The sequence below is a fragment of the Elephas maximus genome, chromosome 22 (genome assembly GCF_024166365.1).
Source record: "Elephas maximus indicus isolate mEleMax1 chromosome 22, mEleMax1 primary haplotype, whole genome shotgun sequence".
In the NCBI taxonomy this organism is placed as follows: Eukaryota; Metazoa; Chordata; class Mammalia; order Proboscidea; family Elephantidae; genus Elephas; species Elephas maximus.
The window spans coordinates 14,699,113-14,723,752 of NC_064840.1; the positions used below are offsets into that span (position 1 = coordinate 14,699,113).

Genomic DNA, 24,640 nt, shown 5'->3' on the forward strand with positions numbered 1-24,640 from the left:
TTGATGGCAGATTGTATTGAGCTGCATGTCGGCGCGCATCCTAATCAGGGAGATGTGAGTGAAGTAATCCAGAAGGCTGCGGTGTGTTTGACAAGGACGCTTGCTTGGCGCTGCTGCCTCAGCTTACATCACGCTGGAAAATAATTGCTAACGTTTCTTATGATAGATAATCCTTCCCCACCCACGGACGTGAGAAAACTTGGGATTGGTTGCTTACACTCGTCATGAGTTGGAATATCAGTCTGGGAGAGCCTTTGGAATCCGAAATGCATAGCTTGTGGGTTCTTGCCCCATGTTTCCATACCTGCACCGGAGCATGAAATCCCGATAGAACCACCGACCTTTCACTTAGCAGCCAGACTCCTAACCACTGTGCCACCAGGGCTCCTGTGTGAAATCCATCTTTTCTTTTTGTCAAGGGTCCATTCCAGAGGAAGATAAGAACTTGGTATTGTGCACACAGAATGAATACTTTAAAGTGGAACGTTCACAAAGTGAATGTCTGATTTGATTTTCACTTTCCCCTTAAATCTTGACCGTTTTTTATATTTACTTTTTTCTTGGCGAAATTGAGAAAAAGCTGTTGGAGGCCAGTTTTCTAGGTTATTAAGTGTCGTTGACACCAAAAGGATCCATTTGTGCTGCTAAGATTACCATCATTGTTATTAATACATACTGAACACGAACTGTGTGCTAGATTTCTGATGCGTGCCGGAAACCAAGATGAATCACGTGTGCCATCTGCCTTGTGCTATACAGCCTTGAGGCCCTTCTCAGTGACTTAGCATCATAAAGGTGTTTTTCTCCAAGTTGAGATGGACATAAGATCATGGGGAGACCTTCACAATGAATTTGGTCAGTTCCAGGGATGATGAAATATTATACAGATAAATGGATGGGAATTGAACCAACATTCAAACGTGTTTGGAAATCCTGGTGGCATAGTGGTTAAATATGATGGCTGCTAACCAGAAGGTCAGAAGTTCGAATCCACCAGGTGCTCCTTGGAAACTGTATGGGGGCAGTTCTACTCTGTCCTCTAGGGTTGCTATGAGGCGGAACCGACTCGACAGCAGTGGGTTTTGGGGGTTAGTATTAGAATGGTGTCAGTAATTAATATAATTTTTAACCTGTTGTTAATAATGCATAATAATAAATTAAATTCTCATCAGATGTTATAAAAACCCTGAAACACTTCCAGAGAACCCTAGCAATTATATTCTTAGTTCAGGGCTTGAAAACTCTGACGTAGAGGCCCTTGGAGGACCTGGCCATCTCTGATATTTTATACAGCTATGATGAGTGGTTCTGTGAAAAGTATTTCTTGGAGTGCTGCTGCTTTCTGTTGAAGCTACAAGTGTTTAGGATCTCTTGGGATCCTGGGAGGGAGTGATGAAAGTAAAGAGAAGAAAAATTTCTTTTCAGTCATGGTAGTACAACCATTGTGGAACCATCAAGGGCTTCGGAGTCAGATAAGTCTGAGAAAAGCAACTTACGTACCCCAGGTTCCCCATCTGGAAAGTAGGGATACTGATACTAGGAAAGGTAGGTAATGTTCTCTGCATGTGGCTAGTATTCTGTATGTGTTAGGTTCCTCCTTCTCCTCCCCACCTCCACCAGCTTTGCAGTCAGTTTGGAGATTATCAGTCAAAGACTGGGAAACAGGGTGGGCGGTCCAGACAGGGGCAATGGGGCTAGAGGGGGCACTGCTGGGGCATGGGCTGGGGAGCAGGCATGGGGTGACCCTGCCTGCTGGAACACGGGTAGATCGTGATCTGGTAGGGAAGTTGTGCTAAAGCCATACTTGTAGTGATCGCAGTCTGTGGTTCTTCACAAGATTTAGTTCCTCAAGAACTGGTTTGAAAGAATACATTTAAAATAGCAAGGGACGGGTCAATTCCGCTTTGGTGAAGAACTCATGCAGTTATGTGACTCCTGAGTCACTTTGTATAAAAGCCTTTGAGATGAGGGCTGACGCTGAGTCTTAAATTTCATTTGTCTTTACACGTACTTGTATAGTTTTTGTATAACAATATTTCTATTATTTTCTAATTAAAAAAATTTGATCAGCGTTCTGGAGACTCTGAGCAAGTTTATAAAGCCATTATAAGACAGGAAGCAAAGGCCCTGAGATAGAGGGTGCCTGTTTGAAAAATAGCGAAGAGACTGGTGTGGTTAGAGGAGAAGCAAGTAAAAGAGAAATAGACTATATTATCAGGGAGGTAATAGGGGGTCGAGTGTGGAACCTAGAGACTTAGTAATACTGACAGAGAACAGAGGGGCCCCCAAATCTGCAAACAGAATAACAAGAAATAGGTCAGAGGGCAGAAACAAAGCCATCCCCCAGAGCAGTGGGGCAGGGTATCTAAAAATAGCCCGCAAACTTCTTTAAAGTTACGTTTCAGAAGCAGCTGGAGAAAACCAGGCCCCGGGACATGCGCAGAACATCTGTGTGACCTTCCACCAGGGGCAGTGAGGGGCTACGGCCCCAGCCGGGGAATCAAACCCAGGGGGCAGGAGACTGTGCAGGCGCGATACCCCATAATAAGTCCTGCTACGAATCCCAGAGGCCTCCGGGACAGGAGCCATCTTGGAAAGCTGCTGCGCGCACACCTTAGTTAACATATCCCCCCGCCTGTGCCTATGAATAAAAATGAATCTTTTCCCGTCCAAGAAGTTTAAGAAACTCAGGCGCGTCTTTTGTTCTGTGAGACGAAGGTAAGCGTTGCTCTAGACCCTCCTCGTCTCCGCTTGCAAGCCTCTTCAGTAAAGCTTTGCTTCGGCGGCAAACTACGTGTCTTACCTGCTCATTCTTGACCTTATTCCGGTAACGATTACATTGAAGTGTACGGTGCTTATCGTCTTTCTTCCTTTTGGCTTTTGAATTAAGCTTAGAATTTTATTTAGGGCCTCATTTTTATTCTAATGGCTTCCCTGTTTATGTGGAATTTCCGTCTCGGTTTACCGTTCTGCACCCAAGGGAGCATGTGAACTTGGAATGGATTTTGTGCGTGCATTTATTTCACCTCACAGACAGGTGTGGCTTTGGTTTCTTCACGCTGGATGAGTCTTGGAGTCAGCACTGCCCGGCAGCAACACGATTTGTGAGGGTCAAAAATCAGCTTGTTTGGCAGTGAGTGAGGACCAAGGGAGACCTACTGGAAATGTCTGCCTTTGCTCTAGAAGCGAAAACTTTAACACTGTAGCACAAAGTGAGCGCTTTAGATACACATTCAGACAATGGAGACAGGGTTGAGGGTGTTAGCTTAGGGGAGGGTAGGAGAAAGAGAGGCACGCAGAAAATGGCCTGTGTTAGGCTTTCAGAGTATTTGAAACATTTGACTGCAGATACACAGGGCAGCTTAAGCCAGACTAACAAAGTACTCTAAAGTAGAGAACTTTTGTTTTTTCGTAAGTATATGATTTATTAATTTCCCCAACACTTTAGTCTCCTATAAAGCACTGTTAGAGAGTGGGTTTATAATTATCAATCATTGGTTGCAGATGAGCCCTCCTAATGGAGTCAGAGTTACTCTTCTACGTTCCCTTAGTGTGTTATTAATTTTCGGGGTAAGTCTGGATTTCTAGATAAGCAAAGGAAAACTCCAGCTCAGTCCTCATTTGAGCGATCACATTCCAAATTACTGGACTTAGGAGGAGTATGGTGTTCACGGTGTCTTCAAGTGAGGCCCAAACCTTGCAGATTGTGCCACTCACTGAAAGCCACTCAGTCATGAGCTGGGTCCCAGCCTCAGCTCACCTTTCTTGCTTGAGGACTGTGCCGTTCATATGGGATGTGGGACTGACCGACCGGACCTGAACAGGATTGAATGCTCAGGTTTCTTTAGATCTTTCCAGCTTCGGACTAGCATTCCCCTGCTCTCCTAGGCAGCCTCTTTAAAATCTGGTGTTTCCTTGGGGTTGTGTACAATAAGTTTTAAAATACATTGGAAATGACACGCAAACATTTCCTTCCTGAGTTCCGCTTTTCTTCATGAAAGGGCAGGATCTCCTCTAGCTTGTATTCCTTCCCCAGGCCCCCTTCCTGCACTGGCCACTGCCCTTTCCTGCCTTTGCACTCTTGTACCACCTGTCTGTGCCTGTCTTCACAGTCCATTTCCGGTTTTTTCAGACTGATGGCTGCATGCTCAGGACTGTGGATAAGGCCCTGGTGCCTGTCTTCAGCCTGGCCTTCAAGACTCTGGGGGGTCAGCTTCTCATCTTGGCTTCTAGCTCTCCAGTCCCACACCTCCAAAACAGGCCCTTTGCTCCACCCTGGCCAGGGCAATCCTGACTATACCAAGTTCATTCCTGACCAGGGACTAGCAGTATCATCCCCTCTTCCCTTCCTGACTCTCTTTGCCCTTCGAAGAAAGGGCCAGTGTTGGTCCAGCCATCCAAAAATCCCACTCATCACCAGAAGCCTTACCACATCTGTCTCTGGTTGAAGTCCCCCTTTCTCTGAGCTCTCACAGTGCACACGGTGTGTGTCTCACATGTTGGTATTGTTACTGCCTAGCACTGTGGCTTACCTGTTTCACAAGTCTGGTATCCCCAACCTATACCAGGAAGCGGGATAGGTGTAGTGCAGGGGCTTTCAAACTCAAACAGATAATAGAATTTCCTAGAGACCCAGTTAAAATAGAAACTCTTGGGCCCAACCCCTAGAGATTCTGATTCAGTGAGTGCGGATGGAGGCCCGAGAATTTGCATGTCTGTTGGGTTCCCTGGTGCTGCTGATGCTGCTGGGACTGCACTTTGAGAACTCTGGAGTAGAGGTTTAAAGAGCATGGGCTTTGGAGCCCATCCACCTGGGTTTGAATCCTGGTTCCAGAACTTTATAGCTGTGCACGTGGTTTGGCGACCTCTTTACATCTTCGTTTCCTCACATGTAAAGTGAGTAAAATCATGGTACCCACCTTATAGAAATGTGGGAAGTAAATGAAATCATGCATTTTAGCAGTGTTTTGTACGTAAGAGAAAGCCTATAATGGTTACTAAACCCATTGCCAAACATATTCCCAAAACACCAAGCCTGTTGCCCTCGAATCGATTCTGACTCATGCTGACCCCATGTGTTACAGGGTAGAACTGCTCCATAGGGTTTTCTTGGCTGTAATATTTATGAAAGCAGATTGCCAGGCCTTTCTGCCAAGGTGCCACTAGGTGGGTTTGAACCACGAACCTTTAGGTTAGTAGTCTAGTGCAAACTGAGCCACCCAGGGGCAGTATAATGATTATTACTACCCATTTTTTGACAGAGCTCAGGAAAAGGCATTGTGATACAGTAGCAAACATTGGTATAGGACTGTGAATAGCTGGGCCCTGCCTTCTGCTTCCACAGCTACTGTTGTTAACTCTGTCATTTGGGGCAAGTTGTTTAAAATGATTTAAGCCTCAGTTTCTTTATGCATAAAATACAGACAATAGTATTTTTCTGCCTCATGGTGGTTGTGAGACTCAAATGGGATGACAGTCTGAAAGGATTCGTGTGGAAAGCAAATCGTGGTTATTAACAACAGCTAACATGTATAGGGAGCTCTGGTGGCACAGTGGTTAAGAGCTCAGGCTGCTAACCAAAAGGTTGGCGGCTCGAATCCACTTGCCAGTCCTTGGAAACCCTATGGGGCAGTCGTACTCTGTCCGTAGGGTCACTAGGAGTCAGAATTGACTCAATGGCTTAATATGTATAAAGGAGTCCTGGTGATGCAATGGTTAAGTGCTGGGCTGCTCACTGAGATGTTGGCAGTTCGAACCCACCAGCCATTCCATGAGAGGAAAGATCTGACAATCTGCTTTGTAAAGATTAGTCTAGGAAATCCTATGGAGCAGTTCTACTCTGTCCTATAGGGTCACTATGAGTCAGATTCAACGGCAACAAGTTTGGGTTTTTCTGGAAATATGTATCGTGTTCTCTTACGTGCAGTACACTGCTAAAGATGTCTCTGCTGATACAGCTGTGTATAACATAGTGTTACTAAACATAGCTCTGCCCTGGGGGTGGGAGGGGCGCCCATGGAGTGCCGGACTGTGTGCCCCGCATTAAAGACCCTGATTGTTCGCTGCAGGTGTCCAGTCTCCTCCTTCAGCTCTTTGTTTCAGAGATCTGATTTTAGTGACATTCTGCCTGTCTCCTCCCTTCTAAGCCTTTGTCCAGTCTAACTTGAGGCCACACTAGAAGTTGCCAGGATAGTCAACAGAAAATTGATAACCAAACTAGCGAGATACCCTGAACTTCATGCACACTGTTAATTAAGGCTTATGGATATTTTGACGTTACGAGCATCTCACTTGTAATCTTCCAGCTTTTTTTTTTTTTTATAATGTCTCAGTTGCCTTTAATTTGAAAGAATTAAATTTTATTGTTTGCAGCCTCAGTTTTCCTCCTTATGGAACAGGTTTAATGATAGCATTCTTTCTATGGGTGACACAAACGGTTAAGCCCTCAACTGCTAGCCAGAAGGTTGACTGTTTGAACCTGTCCTCGGAAGAAAGGCTGACGATCTGCTTCTGAAAGCTCAGAGCCCTGAGAACCCTGTGGAACACAGGTGTACTCTGACCCACACAGGGTCGCCATGAGTCGGAATGGACTCGACGACAACTAACAGCAACAGTGATAGTAATAACGTTCTTTCTAATGGGAACCGTGACAAGTTACATGGGATTAATATTTGTGAAGCGCTTTGAGACGGCCCGTGTTCTTTATTATGATGAGGCATGTTGGGGGCACTAAATGAGGATGGGAGGATTTTCAGCTTTCCCTTACACATTTGCATAATAATTACAATGTCTTCATTGGACTGAATGCTTTGACATTGAACATTTCCTGTTTGTTTTTTATGTAACCGTTAACCAGTTCTTTGTGATCACATCTCTTATCCTTATTCTAGCACCAGGACAGGGATTCTCTGAAGACCCCTGAAGCAGAGCAGAGAGCTGTGTTCTGCTCACTCCCTGATGGAGACTTGGTCTTCCTCTGTTGTTGTTTTATTATTTGGATTCTTTTGCCTGGATTTCTACCCCCATGTACTCTTGCTCTCTGGGCTCCTTTCAGGCATAGGTCACAATAGGTATGGGTTTGGCCTCACTCTGGTCCTTTGTAAACATCTGCCTGCATCACAAAACCCCATGTTTGGCATGGCCTGCAGTGATTGGCAGTGCCTTCCCGGGAAGAGTCCAGTCCTGGTACAGCGGGGGTTGCAGGTGCACTGGCACTTGGTAGTGGGGAGCGCGCACAGTCCTCGCTTACCCAGTGCCTGAAATACTACCCAGTCCCGTCCCTGAAATATCTTGGCCTCATGGACTTGTCACTCCAATTAAAACTTCAACGTGAAAGCAGCCCAGGCTTCCTCTCCCTTTGTGCTGAATTTGGTGTGTGGACTGTGCCAGAAGCATGTCATGGAAACTGTTAGGGGGTGCCACGTTGCAGGGCACTCTCATTGTGTCTGGGACCCATTTCTTCCAGCTCTGCATCTTGCTGGCTGTGCTGCTGAGTGCACCTGAGAGGCACATTTTTGTTTGCCAACAGAAAGTCACCTTTGGGATGGTGGTGAAAGCCATTTTCCACATGTCCGCAGATACGGCTGCGTTACCAAGCCTTTTGCTATGACTTGTCTCTGGCAGGGACTTACAAAATAGTTTCTCTGGCTGACTGTCAAAAGTTACATCATAGTGGAGTAACCTGCTTTTAAATCAGACATCCATTATTCATGTATATTAACTGCTTTTTTATTTTTTTATTGGCTGTTTGGGGTATGATTTACTCTGTTCTCCCCAATTGTCTGTCTTTCTCATCTTGTTTTTTTAAATCTTAGCTCATCTGTGAATTTATAGAGCCTGCTCACATGGCTTTGTGAACGTGGATATGCAGAGCCTGCATTTTTTATAGTTGAACTTCACATTTTTGTAGGTCATATTTATGGTGGGTCAGAATAGCAGCTTGGGTCATTTTTGTGAGTAAATGCCACCCCAAAGACACACAGACTTTTTTCTTTTGTATCTTAAAAAAAAAAACAAAAAGCGAGCATTATAGACTTGTACTTCAGGGTCTGTGCTGAATGAAACTGTACCTGCCATTTGTGAAACTGCTAAATATACTGCTCTTGGGGGAAAGCAGATAGACTTTGTGTGTTCATTTGAACGCGTGAAGCATATCTTTGCTGTAAGACCCGTGTATCATTCGCCTGTGATCGGTAGATAGAGGCAGAGATGTGTAGCATTTACTCATTAAACTCACACTGAGCGCCTCCTGTGTGCCAGACATGGTTACAAGTATCCAGAGAAGCATCTAGTCTCTCCAAAATGTATTATATTTCTCCAGTTTGTGAGACTTGACTCTCTGGAATAATAAGGACCAGACTATTTAGTTCTCCTAAATCAGCATAATTAGTGTCGTTCTATGCAGTGGATGTTTGTATACTTTTATATATGTTTCCCTCAATCTTTTGCTCACTCTTTCAGTATCTGAGACCCTTTTTCTGGAATGATTTTCCATATTCCAAAAGCACACTGTTGGGAAGTCCTGTTAGGGTCTGTTGGCAGAAGTGCTCTCTGGGAGTTGTATCTGGAAGCATCTGTTTCATCCTCATTCTTGAAAGGCAACTTTGCTAGCCCTTTACAGTTCTAGGTTGACACTTATATTCTCTCAGGTCTTTGAAGACTTTTTTTTTTTTAATAACTGTTTTACAATAGTTTTAGATTTACAGGCCTTTGAAGATATTAATGGTGTTGACGTCTGCCAATGTTACTGAGAAGCTGCCGATCTAATTGCCATTCCTTTTTAGAACTCTGTCTCTTTTTTTGCCTTCTTTTAAGAGTACCTTGTCTTTAATTTTCTGATGTTTCACTATAATGCATCCAGGTGTGGATTTATTGTTATATAGCCTGTTTAGGATTTCTTGTGCTTCATTCCTTTCAGGTGTAGAAATTCTTCAGCCATTGTCGTTGTTGTGTGTCGGCAAGTCGATTCCGACTCCTAGTGTTCCTACAGAACAGAGTAGCACTCTCCCATAGGGTTTCCAAGGAGTGGCTAGTGGATTTGAACTGCCCACCTTTTGGTTAGCAGCCTGAGGTCTTAACCACCGTGCCACCCTGGCTCCTTTCAGCCATTATTGAAAATTTTTTCTCCCTCATACTGTCCGTTCTGTCTGGAACTCGGGTTGCACATGTTAAACACCTTCTCTCCCATGCTGTTCACCACTCATTCATCTCCATCTCTCTGCTGCATCCTGAGTGATTTCTTCAAATCTATGTTCGGTTACGAATTCTTTGAATCTAATTTATTGTTTATCTCATCAGTTGACCTTTTCTAGAGATTGTTTTTCAAACCTGCTTAATCAGTTTTGCTACTCTTGACCCTTGCCCTCTTTTCTTTCTGTGAAGATTTTCAGCATGCTTATTTTGTATTCTTTATCAGCTAAATATTGATGAGTTATTTCTGTATTTGGGATCCTTTTTTTTTCTTTTATGCGCTCACCAGTGGTTGGTCTTGGTTTGTAGGACTCTTAATTAAGGGGCCTTCATGGGAAGTTTCTGCCTCCCAGAAAGACTCTGCCAGGTACCTTGAGGCGTGTTGCCAAACAGAAGACATTTTAAATGGATTACTAGACTTGGGTTCCTTTGGCTTTGCAGGTAGTGTAAATTCAAACCCTGAACCTGTGTGAGCGCAGACATGGGATTGCGGATCCTAGGGCAAATGTTTCCACCCAGAGCTGAACCTGAGGGAGACAAGTTTCCGAGTAGGCTCTCTTTGCCAACGTAGAGCGTTTTTCTTTTCCTAGCTTACTTTTTACTGAAGCTGTATAGCCCTACAGGGCCCCCAGCTTTAAGCAGAGATCTGAGTTCTGAGGCTGCACTTTATACTGGCCAAAAACTGTCCCCTGTTTTTCTGGTTCTCTAGGCTCCTTTTTATTTAGGCTCCTGTCACTGGCACATGTCCCCAGAGCAGCCTGTGGCTTTGGTGCTCACTTACCTTTCTGGTGTTTTTGTACTTTTCATTTTTGGCCCCTGTGGGTTTCCCTGACTTCTTATGCATTAAACAATGTGTTGTAAAGGATGCTGGTTAATAGAATGACTCTTATCCAGCGTTTTCAGTGTTGGTAAGGTGGGTTTTTCGCATAATCTAGTGTGCCATGTTGTCAGAAGTAGAACCTTAGGACTTGACAGAGTTGGGTGTTAGAGAATCTAGAATCTGAATATTATGGAGTGAGATCTGTGAAACCATCTTCTGTTTTGAATAGAATAAAGCAGTCCCTTTGTACAAGTTGGCAGCAAGATTAGACATTTAGGAACGAGGGGGATGTATTAAGCCAAAAATGAATGTTTGAGTATTTACTGTATACTAGACTCTATACCAGCCCTGAGTGTGCCTATAATGGTACACCAACCAAAAACCAAACCCATTGCCATGGAGTTGATTACAACTCATAGTGACCCCATAGGTCAGAGTAGAACTGCCCCATAGGGTTCCCAAGCAACAGCTGGTGGATTGGAACTGCCAACCTTTGGGTTAGCAGCAGAACGCTTAACCACTGCACCACCAGGGCTCCATAATGGTACACTAGTCAGTGAACATACATACACTTATTGCATACCCGCCAAATGCGAGCACTTAGGCAGAGGCAGGGAGTGTGTAACTAACACAGTACCTGGCACATACTTGGTCCTTGATATATGCTGAATGAATGAATGATAGCATGTCTGCCCCAAAGTACTTATAGCCTAAGTCTAGGACAGTGTTTTTCAGCATGTGGCGTGGCACTTATTAACATGCCACTTCCAGAAACTCACCTGACCTGCTCAATTCAGACTCCTGAGATGACTTTCCTACCCTCAAGAGTTCAAGAGCCGGGGGTCTGGGAAAAACTTGGAGGAAGATAATATGCAGCTCAGAATGGTACCCCAGGAGCAGCGGATGAAGTGTGTAGACAGTAAACCTTCAGCCATGACGAGAGGGAATGGACTGTGTGTTGAGGGTTTCATGGACTTGAGCATAAAGTCAGCTTGATTGGGATGGAGAAGGAGAACATGAAGATTATTTGCTTCACTCTCTAGACGTTGGCTTTTCAGGACTTTTTCTTCCTCAGAAGAGCATAGTATATGTGGTAGTGATGACCCAGAACAAAGGGGGGGAGGGGGCGGTGGTGAGTTATTAGGGATCAGGAAAGAAAGTAGGTCTCAACGAAATCTTTTTCCCCATACTTGTTATCTTTTACTCCGCATCAATCCAGGAAAACATCTCCTAACCTTTGCTCTCTTTGTCGCCTCCCTTTTTCAAATAATTTACTGATTGACAAAGCCTTTTTAAATGCTCTAGTCTTATAAGGAAGCCTTCTGACTATTCCTTTTACCCTTTTGGAAAGGCAGTGTTGGGGTTCTGAAGAGGAGAGCCAGCAGCTCAGGTTGTTGTTGTTGGCTTAATGCCTTTGACAGATATATGAGTATGAAATGAAGCGAAGAAAACACACGTGGAGCTCCTTTCCACCATCCAGCCCATGACCAAAATTCTGGGCCTATAAGACTTTTCACAGTGATTTCTGTATACCGGCAGTTTGTGTTTTTTGTGAGGGTATGTCCGTCCCAGATTTAGGAAAAGTTTACAGTGCTAAATCCAGTTCTGATTGGGTGAAGGAGGAAGGTGGGCCTGCCTTGAGCTCACCCCATTTTAGAGACAGGCCATTTCTCAGCTTTTTCCTTCATGGTTTCATTGAGTCAAACCGTGGTTTTCCTGGGCGCACACTAAGTGGCCCAGGTCACACGTGGAAGAAACAGTGCCTGCCCGCCTGACCAGGGAAGGTTGTTAATGCTTCCTTTATGTTGGGCCTGTGGCTGCCTTCTTCTTCTTGACCCTGTATAGCTCCCCTGGATGCTTTAGACACCAGCCGCCAAGACATGGCTATAAGATGAGGTGGTAGGTCTCCTTGGAGAGCAAGTCCTGTGGATTGAGGAGCAGGACAGCTGGTGGCTGTGCACCAGCTGGTGAAGAGGTGGATTGTTTCAGCTGGCAGCAGGTTGAGGCTTCTGGACATCATCTGCTGTCCCTGTTCATTCCTGTGCTGAGTACATAGAAAATGATTAATAAATATCAGTCGATTAATACATATTTGTCGACTGGCTGTTGAATGGATTACAGTATTATTTCTTTTATGTAAAAAATTAGAAACAACCAAATATCCATCCATATGAAATTCTATATCCGTAGAGAAATTATATGCAGCCATTAAAAAGAACAAGATCTAAAAAAAAAAGGAACAAGATCTATCTATAGGTGCTGACGAGAGAACAACTCTCAAGACACGTTGCTCAGCGGGAAAAACAAGTTTCAGAACATTAGTCCCATTCAGAGAACAGAAAAATTTTATACATACAAACATAGACGTGTGTGGAAAAGTTCTAGAAGTATATACACCAAACTGTTAAAGTGGTTGTCTTTGAGAGATGGCTGTACAGAGGGCTACCACATTCCTTGAGGTGTATAATTCTACTGTGTTGGAATGTTATAAGAATGTATTATGTTTGGAACCAGAAAAAAGATTTTTCAAAAATTAAAGAGATGTCAGAGAAATCTAAATAATTTCAAAATTGAAAGTTAAAATTTTAAGAGTAGGGTTTTTAAAAATACTCTTAAGATCGCTAAGGAAAAACAGTAAAAAAACTTTGTGCTGAAGTTCTTTTTAAAGATAATCCTTGCTTCTACGTAGTGCCTTCTCGATCTGCCTGGAAGCCAGAGAGAAAGAAAAATCACCCAGTTTATTGTGATTCTACACATCCCACTTTCCGTAGTCATCTTTGCAAAATGTGTACCTGTCTTAACGTGGTGTAGTTGTTTTAGATAATTCTTAAAGATCCGACTCCTGTAAAATTTGCTCTGTAATCACTGTTGAACCTCCTTGGTAATTTACACTTGGTACTTAAAGAAAAAATCCCAACAATACGTATCGATTTGGCGGTCACATTAGTGCAGAACATTTTCTCCAAGATTTTAGCTATGGGTAGTTTTTTCCTTCTTTACAGCATAACCATACACCTCTGAGATGAGTCAAGTGGCCGTGGATCGAGACTCACCCAACTAGAGCAATAAAGAGAAAAATTAGTCTAATGCATGGTCTTAACAAGAGGGAGTGAGTGAGCATGAATAATTAATCTCACTAGTCTGTGGCAATCAGATAAAATGAAGTCCCATTTGCTCAACCTTATTAAAAGAGAGAGAGTACGGGAGGGAGGGAGAGATGGTAAAGGTCGTTAAGGGACTTGTAACATGGAAAGAACTGCCTTTGAGACGGGTAATATATTTTATACTCTCTGTGGTCTTTAACTAAACGTCATGGTAAAGGTACTCTTTGGATAGTTCTGATTCATTAAATTATTAAACATTCTAGAAAATACTTGACTCGCGACTACTAACTCAGATGTCTTTATGATGAATTTGCAGAGAGTCTTTTTTACCAAGGGATTGGATCTCACTATATCACTCAGAAATGAGCCATCTACTTATCAAAAGAGAACTAGAAAATCTGAGTCAGTATCAGATTTCAATTATTACATTTACCACGGACATTTTACTGATTACATAAGCCTGCTTTCCTGCTACAGACGTTGAAGTATTTTATAAACAAGAAAATATGGAGCTCAAGAACCCTATTAAAAGCTCTATGCTGATACGGAAGCACAGAATATTATGCTTAAAATAGACTATGAGGTGACTTGTTTATAGCTTTTTCTCCCTTTAAACCCATTGCGGTGGAGTCGATTCTGACTCACAGCAACACTGTAGGACAGAGTAGAACTTCCCTATAGAGTTTCCAAGGAGCGGCTGGTAGATTCAAACTGCTGACCTTTTGGTTAGCAGCCATAGCTCTTAACCACTGCACCACCAGGGCTCCTTTCTCCCTCTAGGAGCTGGTTTTGTGCAATTAGGTTATTAACTGTAGATAGAAGGTTTGATTATTTCTGTGTTCTCATTCGGAATAATCGTATTTTGGTTGTTCTGGAATTGTTGAAATTTTCTGAGGCAGAAACTTACGTTCAGCTGCGTCTTAGCTTGTCTTCTCTGGTCTTTATGGGTTAAGAAGGCACTTTTAATTTTGAAATGGCCCTCTTTCTTTCAGAAGCTATTAGCTTCTGAAAATAATTAACTAATATTTTAATGATGTTTTCACTCTTAGCAGTTTTCAGAGATTCACTTGTTCGAAGTATGTGCTGTTGGAAAAATGAGATGGTTTTCAAGGTGGAGATCATTTAGAACTTCCCAATAAACCAACACCAAAACCAAATCCGTTGCTGTCAAGTTGATTCTGACTCATAGTGACCCTATAGGACAGAGTAGAACTGCCTCATACCAAAATAAAAATCTATACACTGATAATTGATAAATTTATAGCTTAAAAAGAAAAAGCACACCATTTTTATGTGTGCGCTAAGAGGAGGCAGTATCTATAAAATATTGATATTTAAACTTCGGAGATCAGTGATTAATTTTTTTTAAGCACATGGTCAATAGAAGGCAATGTATGCTCAGAATGTGTATGTTTGTGTATGTGTGCGTATGTTTCAATTAGGAGGAGGCTTTTGAATTGCAAATTTTGGCACAAGGACTGTGTTCTCAGCACCTACAACAGTGACTGACAATAGCAAGTATTAACTGAATTGAGTTACTAACATTTTTAATAAAAAATTTAATGTCCTTATGAATCAGCCTTTTTTTTTTTTTTAATTTTTGCTGGAGAGCTGGTACTATAAAAGTATTCTAATACAATGATATCTTGTCTAGAGATGGAGCCCTGGTGGCGCAGTGGTTAAGAGCTTGGCAGCTAACCAAAAGGCCAGCAGTTCAAATCTACCAGTCGCTCCTTGGAAACCCTATGAGGAAGTTGTACTCTGTCCTGCAGGGTCACTGTGAGTCTGAATCGACTTGACGGCAATGAGTTTGGTTTTTCAGTTTGTCTGGAGATAAAAGGTCCCTTTCTTATTTGCCTCCATGCCTATGGAACAGAACTTTGTAAAATTAGAAAGTAGACAGTGACCGAAGAGGGATGTTTGGAAGTAAGAGCTTGTGTTTTGGTTTGTAGTTCAATCTAAAAAAACCCAAAATCAAACCCATTGCTGGGCGCATAGAGACCCTATAGAATGGAATAGAACTGCCCCATAGGGTTTCCAAGGAGCACCTAGTGGATTTGAACTGCCGACCTTTAGGTTAACAGCTGAGCAGTTACCTGCTGCGCCACCAGGGCTCCAGTTTAAAGGAATCATCTAATAGTTAACTATGCCAACTTTTTCTTCCTGGATACTTGTACTGTTTTTTTGTTTTTGTTTTTTTTTTTTTAACCACCTTCTTTGGTATAAATATGGAGCCCTGGTACGCAGTTGGTTAAGAGCTTGGCTGCTAACCAAAAGGTTGGAAGTTCACATCTACCAGCTGCTCCTTGGAAACCTTATGGAGCAGTTCTACCCTGTCCTGTAGGGTCGCTGTGAGTCACAATCAACTCAGTTGGCAGTGGGGTTTGGTATAAATGAAGAGGGCGAAAGAAAGAGAACCGAAGGTGGCTCACCTACGAGTTCCCTTGTTGATTTACTGTTATTTCTAAGTCAGAAGCAACAAGTGGCCCTTAGTTTCCAGACCTCTTTTTCTATGCAAACACTCCAAAAAGCAGCCAGAATACCTGATTTCCCCATTTTGCATTTTTCTTTCATGTCTCCTATGAGTTTATTTGCCCCTGGGCCTGTGGAACTCTTTGGTCGCATTTTCCTTTGGTCAGATGGTATAGCCACATTGCTATAGGACCGCTAACCTGAAACGGTTGGGGAATTGGGCAGCAGAACATATTCTCTAATAAGGGCCTAGTGGTAGTGAGCATGCCCTGGACTGTGCTGAAATGAAAGTGTTGGATGCAGTTCTGAGGTATGTAATTGTACACCCTTCTATTTTTCTTCCTCCACCAGATCCTGGTGTGCAGCCTGGAAGCCGAACGCTGCATCTCGAAGCTGGGTAATGCACTTGGTGACTTCACGTGCGTCAACCTCCGAGACAGTCCTCCCAGTCTCATGATCAGTGGCAACATGGACAGGAGGTAGGTCTGAGTGATAAGTGGCATTTTGCAGCATCAGGCAGCTTCTGTGGAGGCCTTGCCACTCAGCCTCACCATGTACGCCGATGGTCTCTACTGCTCACCCCCTCAGTGCTCACTCGACAGCTCTGCCCACCTGGAGTTCAGCTCTGTGCGTACGCACTGTCTCCGTGAACTTGGAGAACAAAGTCTTGTATTAGGTAATAGTTGGGCATAGCTGTGTCTCTGCTTCATTTCTGAAGCACCATGGGAAGGTTTTCTTTTAAGCCATTTGGTGGACGCAGTTGGTGGAAGGTCCAGTGAGACCACTTGGAATATTTTTTGTCCCCCTGCTGCAGAATTTGTTTGGCATTTAAAAGCTCACTTTTAATATTAAAAACAATAACCTAAGGGATGAATCATGTTCAGCAAAATAGGGTTGCCTGCCAAATGATGTCAAGAGTGTATTTCAGAGCACTATGGTGTCCCTCTGGTGATGGGGAAAAAAGAGTCTTCATGTGGACGGATTCCAGTTTCTATTTAGCTGATTAGTAGTCTTCTCTTGAACGCATTGGCTCTGGGAGTCAGATTTTCCCGGTACAGGGTCCAGTGCCAGCCACAAACGCTCCAGGAACCATCATCACGAAAGGATTAAAGTGTTTGAAAAAGACCCTCTGAGTCCAAATTTTAGGTTTTCCCCCCCTCGTCTTTTCTTTTCCTTTTCTTTTTTTTGGCTGGTTATCTGCCGTGTCTGATCCAGTGCCCCAAAGAGAGGTAGCATGGCTGGAGGCCAGGCTCTGCCGGTGCCACCTCCCCTGTGCCTGGCCCTGGGCTGCAGGTGGTGGTCTGCTTGGTGTTGGGTATCAGATTGTGAGGCGGGTACGCCTCTGTGCCAAATCCCAGACCACTGTCCCGCCAGTGCAGCAGCTTGCAAAAATAATTATTTTGTCAAATAATATTTTCAACTCTCGACCTTTCTAGCTACTCTCCCCTCTTAGAACAAAAAGATAATGTGAGTATTCTTTACAGGAAATACTCAATCTTTTTTTTTTTTTCTCAAGGCGTCCTAAAATGGCAGATATCCTGATGCTTGAGAATTGAGCTTCTCAGTGCACGTCCAGGCAGTTTTTCTCTTTAAAAAAAACAAAACAAAACAAAACTGGACTTGGTAAGTGTCCTCTACATGTGACACAGCAAATGAAAGAAACCAGTTTTTATAGCCTGATGCTCACGTCTTAGTTTCCAGACGGTGCTATACAAAGGGTCCAAGCTTCTCCAATAGGATCTCCCCTCAGGGACCCAACAGCTACTTGTTTTCCAGGAGAGCGAATGCAGAGGGCTCTTGGGGGCATCCAGATGGAAAGGTCTGGGATCGTGGATTCTGCTTCAGAGCTCGTTTGCAATGTGAGATTTCGGTGTTCAAGCACAGCTAGGCTCCCAGGAAACCAAGGTGATGTTCCCAGAGGAGAGGCCTCTGCCTTCACCATCACTTAGCCCAGTTTGCTCTGGAAGAATGCTTTCCAGCCAGATGGTGATGACCACTATCAGCTATACATTGCGTCGTCAGTCAGGAGACCCAGGCATACTTAGTAAAGCAGACTCCTTCCTCGGGAGCAGGGCTGCCAGATTACGTAGCTATTGCCAGAAGAGGAGCTAAAATGCCTGGTGAAAGGGCTCTCTGGTCATTTTTTAAAATACTTTATTGTTTTTGGTGAACATTTACAGAGTAAATTAGGTTCCGATTTGACAATTTCTGTACAAACTGTTCGGTGACATTGGTTACATTTTTCGCAATGAGTCACCATTCTCTTTGATGGTGTTCTGGTTGTTCTGTTTCCAGTACTCTAGTGTCCCTGACCCCTTATCTTTTCATCTTTGCTTTAGAGTAACTTCTGACCTCTTGGTCTCATGTAGATGATTTTTTAGTAGAGTACCATACTTATGGGTAATATCCTTTATTTGGTGTGCTACTCTGTTATTTTGTGAAAAAGTCATCTTAAGGGATAGGTTTGGTTCCCGGTTTAAAAAGTATCTCAGGGCAACAGTCTCAGGAAGTCCTCTGGTCTCAACTGGTCTACTAAGTCTGGGCTTTTTAAGAATTTGAGTTCTGTTCTGCATTTTTTCCCCCTTCTATCAGGGTCCATATGTTATGGCCCTGATGAGAATGGTCAGTAGTGGTAGCCGGCCACTGTCTAATTCTCCTGGTCTCAGGGCAGATCAGGCTGTGGCTTGGGTAGGCTGTTAGCCCTGTAGACTAGTTTCTTGTCTGAGACTTCGGTTTCCTTCTCTGGTCATTCTGAAGTCCAAATTTGACCGTGTTAAGTCCATTTTATTAGTAAACCAATGTTACAGGTTTTTTAAAAAGACTGGCTGAGAACAGATGAGTGATACGCAGTTGGCAGAGGGTTGGGCTGTCCAAAATGGCATTAATCAGGGCCCATCCTGGGGCTGTGTGCCGCTATTTGAAGACTGCTGGTCCATCCGGGGCCAGCCTCACATATGAGGCTGCTTTTTATGAATCGTAATAGCAGTGTTAGCAATATGCATTGGAAACGCAGATGCTGATCTGTTTTTTTTTTTAAATAAAAATTGTACATCTGGAAAAAGGAACAAGAAATTGAGACATTTAAATGTGGTGGAGGGAAGTCTTATTTTTTTTTCCCCCAAAGGCTTAATAGCTATGAGTAAGACTGCTTTAGAGATGCATGCCCAGGCTTGTGTAGCTTGTGTTTTATTTCAAAAATGGGAGTAGGGGGTGAAATATTAAGAGAACTCTGAGAAGAACTATGTCCTTGGCCGTCTCTTAATGGCTGAGGCAACTAAAAAAAAAAAAAAATGGAACCTCCCTTTTTTATTTAAAAAACTGAATTCCCACTGTATTCCCTTAGTACTTTATAAATAACTTGAGAGTAAAATGGACTCTGGAGATACATAAAGCTGTCTCAGGTTAAGACAAAAATAAAGTAATTTTTCATTAAAGTAAGGAAATTAGCTTGAGTAGTTTGCAAACATAGGTAGAATTTTGCAAGGGTTTTTTTTTTTTTTTTTCCTGGGTGGAAACCTAGGCTTAATTTAAAAAAAAAAAAAAAAAAAATAGCTAACCTAGTATGTCACCCATTGCAGAAAAAGTCAGAGGGTAATGAGAGTCTCATGAAGAATAAGGGAATGAGTAGAATGGAAACTTGGCTATTGTTAGATTGTGCTTTTCCCTTGCTGGGAGGGAAGCATTGTACAGTTGTGGGAAGAGAGTGAGGTGGGGTTTTTGCACAACAGTTTTATCAGTATGGATCAATGAGTCTTTCTAAACACATCCTTTTCTTCTTTTATTGTGCTTTAAGTAAAAGTTTACAGTTCAAGTTAGTTTCTCATGCAAAAATTTATACACACATTGTTAGGAGGCCCTAGTTGCTCTCCCTGTAATGTGTCAGCACACTCCTCCTTTCCACCCCAGATTTCCCGTGTCCATTCAACCAGCTCCTGTCCCCCTCTGCCTTCTCATCTTGCCTCTGGACAGGAGCTGCCCATTTAGTCTCATGTATCTACTTGAGCTAAGAAGCACACTCCTCACAAGTATCATTTTATGTCTGATAGTCCAGTCTTTGTCTGAAGAGTTCGCTTTGGGAGTGGTTTTAGTTTTGAGCTAACAGAGAGTCTGGGGGCCATGTCTTCCAGGTTCCCTCCAGTCTCAGACCATTAAGTCTGGTCTTTTTATTAGAATCTGAGTTCTGCACCCTACTTTCCTGCTGCTCCGTCAGGGACTCCGTGTTGTGTTCCTTGTCAGGGCAGTCATTGGTGGTAGCTGGGCACCATCTAGTTCTTCTGGTCTCAGGCTGATGGAGTCTCTGGTTTATGTGGCCCTTTCTGTCTCTCGGGCTTATATTTTCCTTGTCTTTGGTGTTCATCATTCTCCTTTGCTCCAGGTGGGTTGGGACCAATTGATGCATCTTAGATGGCCATTTGCTAGATTTTAAGACCCCAGATCAGATGCTACTCACCGAAGTGGGATGCAGAACGTTTTCTTAATGAACTTTGTTATGCCAGTTAACCTAGATGTTCCCCAATACCATGGTCCCCAGATCCCCGCCCCTGCTACTCTGTCCCTCAAAGTGTTTGGTTGTGTTCAGGAAACTTCTTAGCTTTTGGTTTAGTCCAGTTGTGCTGACTTTCCCTGTATAGTATGTTGTTCTTCCCTTTACCTTAGATAATTCTTGTCTACTATGTAGTTCTAAACAAGTTTTTTTTTGTTTTTTCCTTCTGAGACCGAGAAGAGAAATGAGTAATGTTACAGGACGAACGATGAACGTTAGATATTAGGACTGGGTGCTTGTGTCTGTTCTGTTTACCAGGGTCTTAGCACAGCGCTTGGTACGTAGCATGTTCTTAACACCAGATGCATTTTATTTATTCTAAGGGGCGTTTTTTTTTTTTTTTTTTTTTTAAAGTTTCACATCTATGATATTGGGATTTTTAAATCATTGGCATCTTAAAATTGTCAGTGTGTTTTTAATGTTACATAAAATAATGGTTCTTCTTATAATCGTGTCTTTAATTGAGTGAAGTATGTATTTGTTCGGTGAAAGCAAAAATGAATTAATATCTTGGATTATAACATTATGAGAAGCTTGATATGTTAGGACAGAATTGGTAAGAAATAGACCACTTTGTTTTTAGGGAGCTCACTGAGTTTCTAGAATCTGTAAGTTTATGTCTTCCACCAAATTTGGGGTGTTTTCAGCCATTATTTCTTCAAATATTTTCTGCACTAATCCCTTTCTCCTCCTCTTCTGGGACTCCACTGACACGAAGGTTTGACTTTTTGGTATTGTCCCATAGGTCATTTAGACTCTGCTCATTTTCTTGCCCAAACTTACTTTTCTTTCTGTTCTTCAGATTGGATAAATTTCTATTGATCTAATTTTAGGTTCACTGACTGTTTTCCTCTATTATGTCCATCCTGTTACTGAGCTCATGCAGTGAATTTTTTTAGATTGTGTATTTTTTGGTTCTAAAAATTACCATTCAGTTTTTTTTACAGTTTCTGTTTCTCTGCTGAAAACATCAGTTTTTCCACTCCATTTTATCTTTACTTCATAGAATATAGTTAACAATAGCTGCTTTAAAGTAGTTGCTAAGTCCCAAAATGTGAGTAATCTCAGGGTTGACATCTGTTAATTGTCTTTTCCCTTGAGAATTAGTCACATTTTTCTGGGGTTTTGTTTGTTCTTGTATGTCAAGTAATTTTTTGGATATATCTTAGACATTGTGAATGTATGTTGTATACACTTGGGATCCTGTTGTGTAGTCGTCTGGAGAATTTTAAACAAGCAGTAACCCTAGTTAGGTTCAGGCTGCAAGTTCTCTCTTGCTGATGTGGCCAGTAGTTCTAATGTCAATGCAATTTCCAAAGCCTTTGCTGTGCCGCCCTAAGTCTGTACCGTGCATATGCCCAGGGGTTAGTCTGAGACTTGGCAGTGATTTAAAGTTCGTTCAGTTCTCGTGGCCTTTGTTACACTGCGTCGGACTACCCTGCACAGCTCAAGGGTGAGCCTGGGATTTGCGTGGGTTCATATACAGTATTATAGGATCCCCCTCTGCAGTTTCTTCCTCTCTGGAACTTCGTATGCTTTCCAGGGTGGAGGAGCCCTTTATCGTGGTCCACTGGCCAGAAAGAAGGGGTTTCTCTCCAAGTTTTATCTGCCTGAATTGCTACCACCATGCAGCTCTGTGACTGGGGCCTATCCTTGGGGCAAGACTTTAAGATAAAGAGAGGGAAAAAAACAAACAAAAAAACCCCAAAATATTCCTACACTCTTTGGACTGCAGGGCCCCTTTTCTGGGTTCCTTTGGTCAGAAAGGTAGAGATTCTGTTGAGTTGTAGCCTTGAGCACCACCACTCAGCTCTGTTACTGGAGCCCATACAAAGCTGTGAGAGAAAAGGGGGGGAAACGAGAAACTCTTTCCCTATATGTGTGACTCATCCACAATCTGCCTACTTTAGTTTACTTTCACAGTCCTCGGGTGTTTACTTGTTGTATTTTGTTCAAAGGTTCTGGTTGTGATCAGCAGAGACATAGGCAGTACTGGGCTTACTCCATCTTGCCCAGAATCAGAAATTCCACTTTCTTTTAAATGATTTAAATATACAGTGTAGTTGACAATACAGGGCTGTTATTAAAGAGGTCCTTTACGTTCTGTGGTCTCATTCTTCTCCAGTGAAATCAGGGATGGAGTATGGAGAAGCTTATCACTGCTCCGCCAGTAAGAGTGGTGTTAACAGCACATGTCAGGCTGTTCCTGTGTTGCCAAGGCAACATTTGTTGAACCAACAAATCCCACAGTTCCTTTCACCGTGTTCTTACATTATTCAATTTTATAGCAGCTTTATTGAGAGAGAATTCACATACCACACAATTCATCAGTTTAAATTATACGAATCAGTGGTTTTTAATAAGTTCACAGGGTTGTGCAACCACCACCACAGTCCATTTTAGAACATTTTTATTTCTCCAAAAAAGAAACCCTACACCCATCAGCAGTCACTCTCCATGTCCTCCCGGTCCCACCAGCTCTAGGCAGCCACTCATCTTCCTCTCTCTGTGAATTTGCCTATTCTTGACATTTTGTGCAAGTGGGCTCATAATATGATGTGGTCTTTTGTGACTGGCTTTTTTCATTTAACATAATGTTTCCAAGATTCGTCCATTGTAGCAGGTATCAGTATTGCATTCTTTTTTATGGCTGAATAATATTCCATTGTATGGACACACCACATTTGGCTTATCCATTCATCAGTAGATGGCCATCTGGTGGTTTTCCTTTTTGGGTTATTCTGAATAATACTGCTGTTAACATCCATGTACAAGCTTTTGTATGACCATGTTTTCATTTCTCTTGGGTATATACCCAGGAGTGGAACTGCTAGTCATATGGTAATTCTGTTTAACCTTTTGAGGATCTGCCAGAGTGTTTTCCAAAGCAGCTGCACTGTTTTACATCCCCACCAGCAATATATAAGGGTTCCATTTTCCCTACATCCTCACCAGCACTTGGCTGTTGTCTCTGAGAGGGCGTGAGGTAGTATCTCATTGTGGTTTTCATTTGCATTTCCCTGATGGCAAATGTTGAATGTTTTTTTACATTCTCATTGGCCATTTGTGTGTCTTCTTTGGAGACATGTCTATTCAGATCCTTTGCCCATTTTTTTTTTTTAATTGTGCTTTTAGTGAAAGTTTACAAGTCAGTCTCTCATGCCAAAATTTATATACACCTTGCTATATACTCCTAGTTGCTCTCCCCCCAATGAGACAGCATACTCCTTCCCTCCACTCTCTATTTTCGTGTCCATTTGGCCAGCTTCTGACCCCCTCTGACCTCTCATCTCCCCTCCAGACAGGAGCTGCTCACAAAGTCTCATGTGTGTACTGGATCCAAGAAGCTCACTCTTCACTAGTATCATTTTCTGTCTTACAGTCCAGTCCAATCCCTGTCTGAAGAGTTGGCTTTGGGAAGAGTTCCTGTCTTGGGGTAACAGAAGGTCTGGGGAACATGACCTCTGGGTCCTAGTCTCAGTTAGACCATGAAGTCTGGTCTTTTTTACAAGAATTTGAGGTCTACATCCCACTGCTATCCTGCTGCCTCAGGGGTTCTCTGTTATGTTCCCTGTCAGGGTAGTCATCGGTTGTAGCCGGGCACCATCTAGTTCTTCTGGTCTCAGGCTGATATAGTTAGTGTGTGGTTTATGTGGCCTTTTCTGTCTCTTGGGCTTTGCCCATTTTTTAATCGAGTTATTTGTCTTCATATTGCGTTGTAAGAGTTTTTGTATGTGCTGGATACCAATCACTTATCAGATAAGTGATTTGCAAATATTTTCTTATATTCTGTGGATTGTCTTTTTACTTTCTTGATGGTGTTGTCTGAAGCACAGAAGTTTTTAGTTTTGATGAAGTCAAGTTTATTTTTTCTTTGGTTGTCATATCTAAGAATCCATTTCTTAACCTAAGGTCATAGAGTTTTACAGTTTTAGTTCTTATATTGAAGCTAATGATCAATTTGGTATTAACTTTGGTACGTGGTATGAGGTCAGGGTCCCACTTCATTCTTTCGCATGTGGATAACCAGTTGTCCTGGCACCATTTGCTGAAAAGACTAGTCTTTCGCCATTGAACTATCTTAGCAGCCTTGTTGAAAATCGTTTGACCATAAATTGGAGGGTGTATTTTGGACTCTTAGTTCTGTTCTGTTAAATGTCTATCTTCATGCCAGTACCTAACTGTCCTGATTATCTACAGCTATTCGATTGTTACCTCACCACGTTTTAACTAAGTAAGACATGGTAAGCTTCTAAATGTCAGGCATGTTGAACTTTAACATTATATATGAGAGCGAAAGGAAACCCTGGTAGCCTAGTGGTTAAGTGCTGCAGCTGGTAACCAAAAGGTCAGCAGTTCGAATCCGCCAGACGCTCTTTGGAAACCCTGTGGGGCTGTTCTACTCTGTCCTTGTAGGGTCGCTCTGAGTCAGAATTGACTCGATGGCAGTGGGTTTTTTTTTGGTTTATGAAAGTGAAAAAGTCATATTGGAGTCTTCATGTGCTAAATGGG

The 24,640-nt window shown here is 42.7% G+C and overlaps 1 protein-coding gene across 1 annotated transcript in view; it reads left to right on the forward strand.

The window, feature by feature from the left end:
- Positions 1-24,640, forward strand: part of FBXW8 (F-box and WD repeat domain containing 8) — a 146,557-nt gene that overhangs the window by 101,740 nt on the left and 20,177 nt on the right. The window contains exon 8 of the mRNA XM_049865553.1: positions 15,937-16,064. Within this exon, the coding sequence (XP_049721510.1) occupies positions 15,937-16,064 (128 nt within the window). The remainder of the gene's footprint in view (positions 1-15,936; positions 16,065-24,640) is intronic.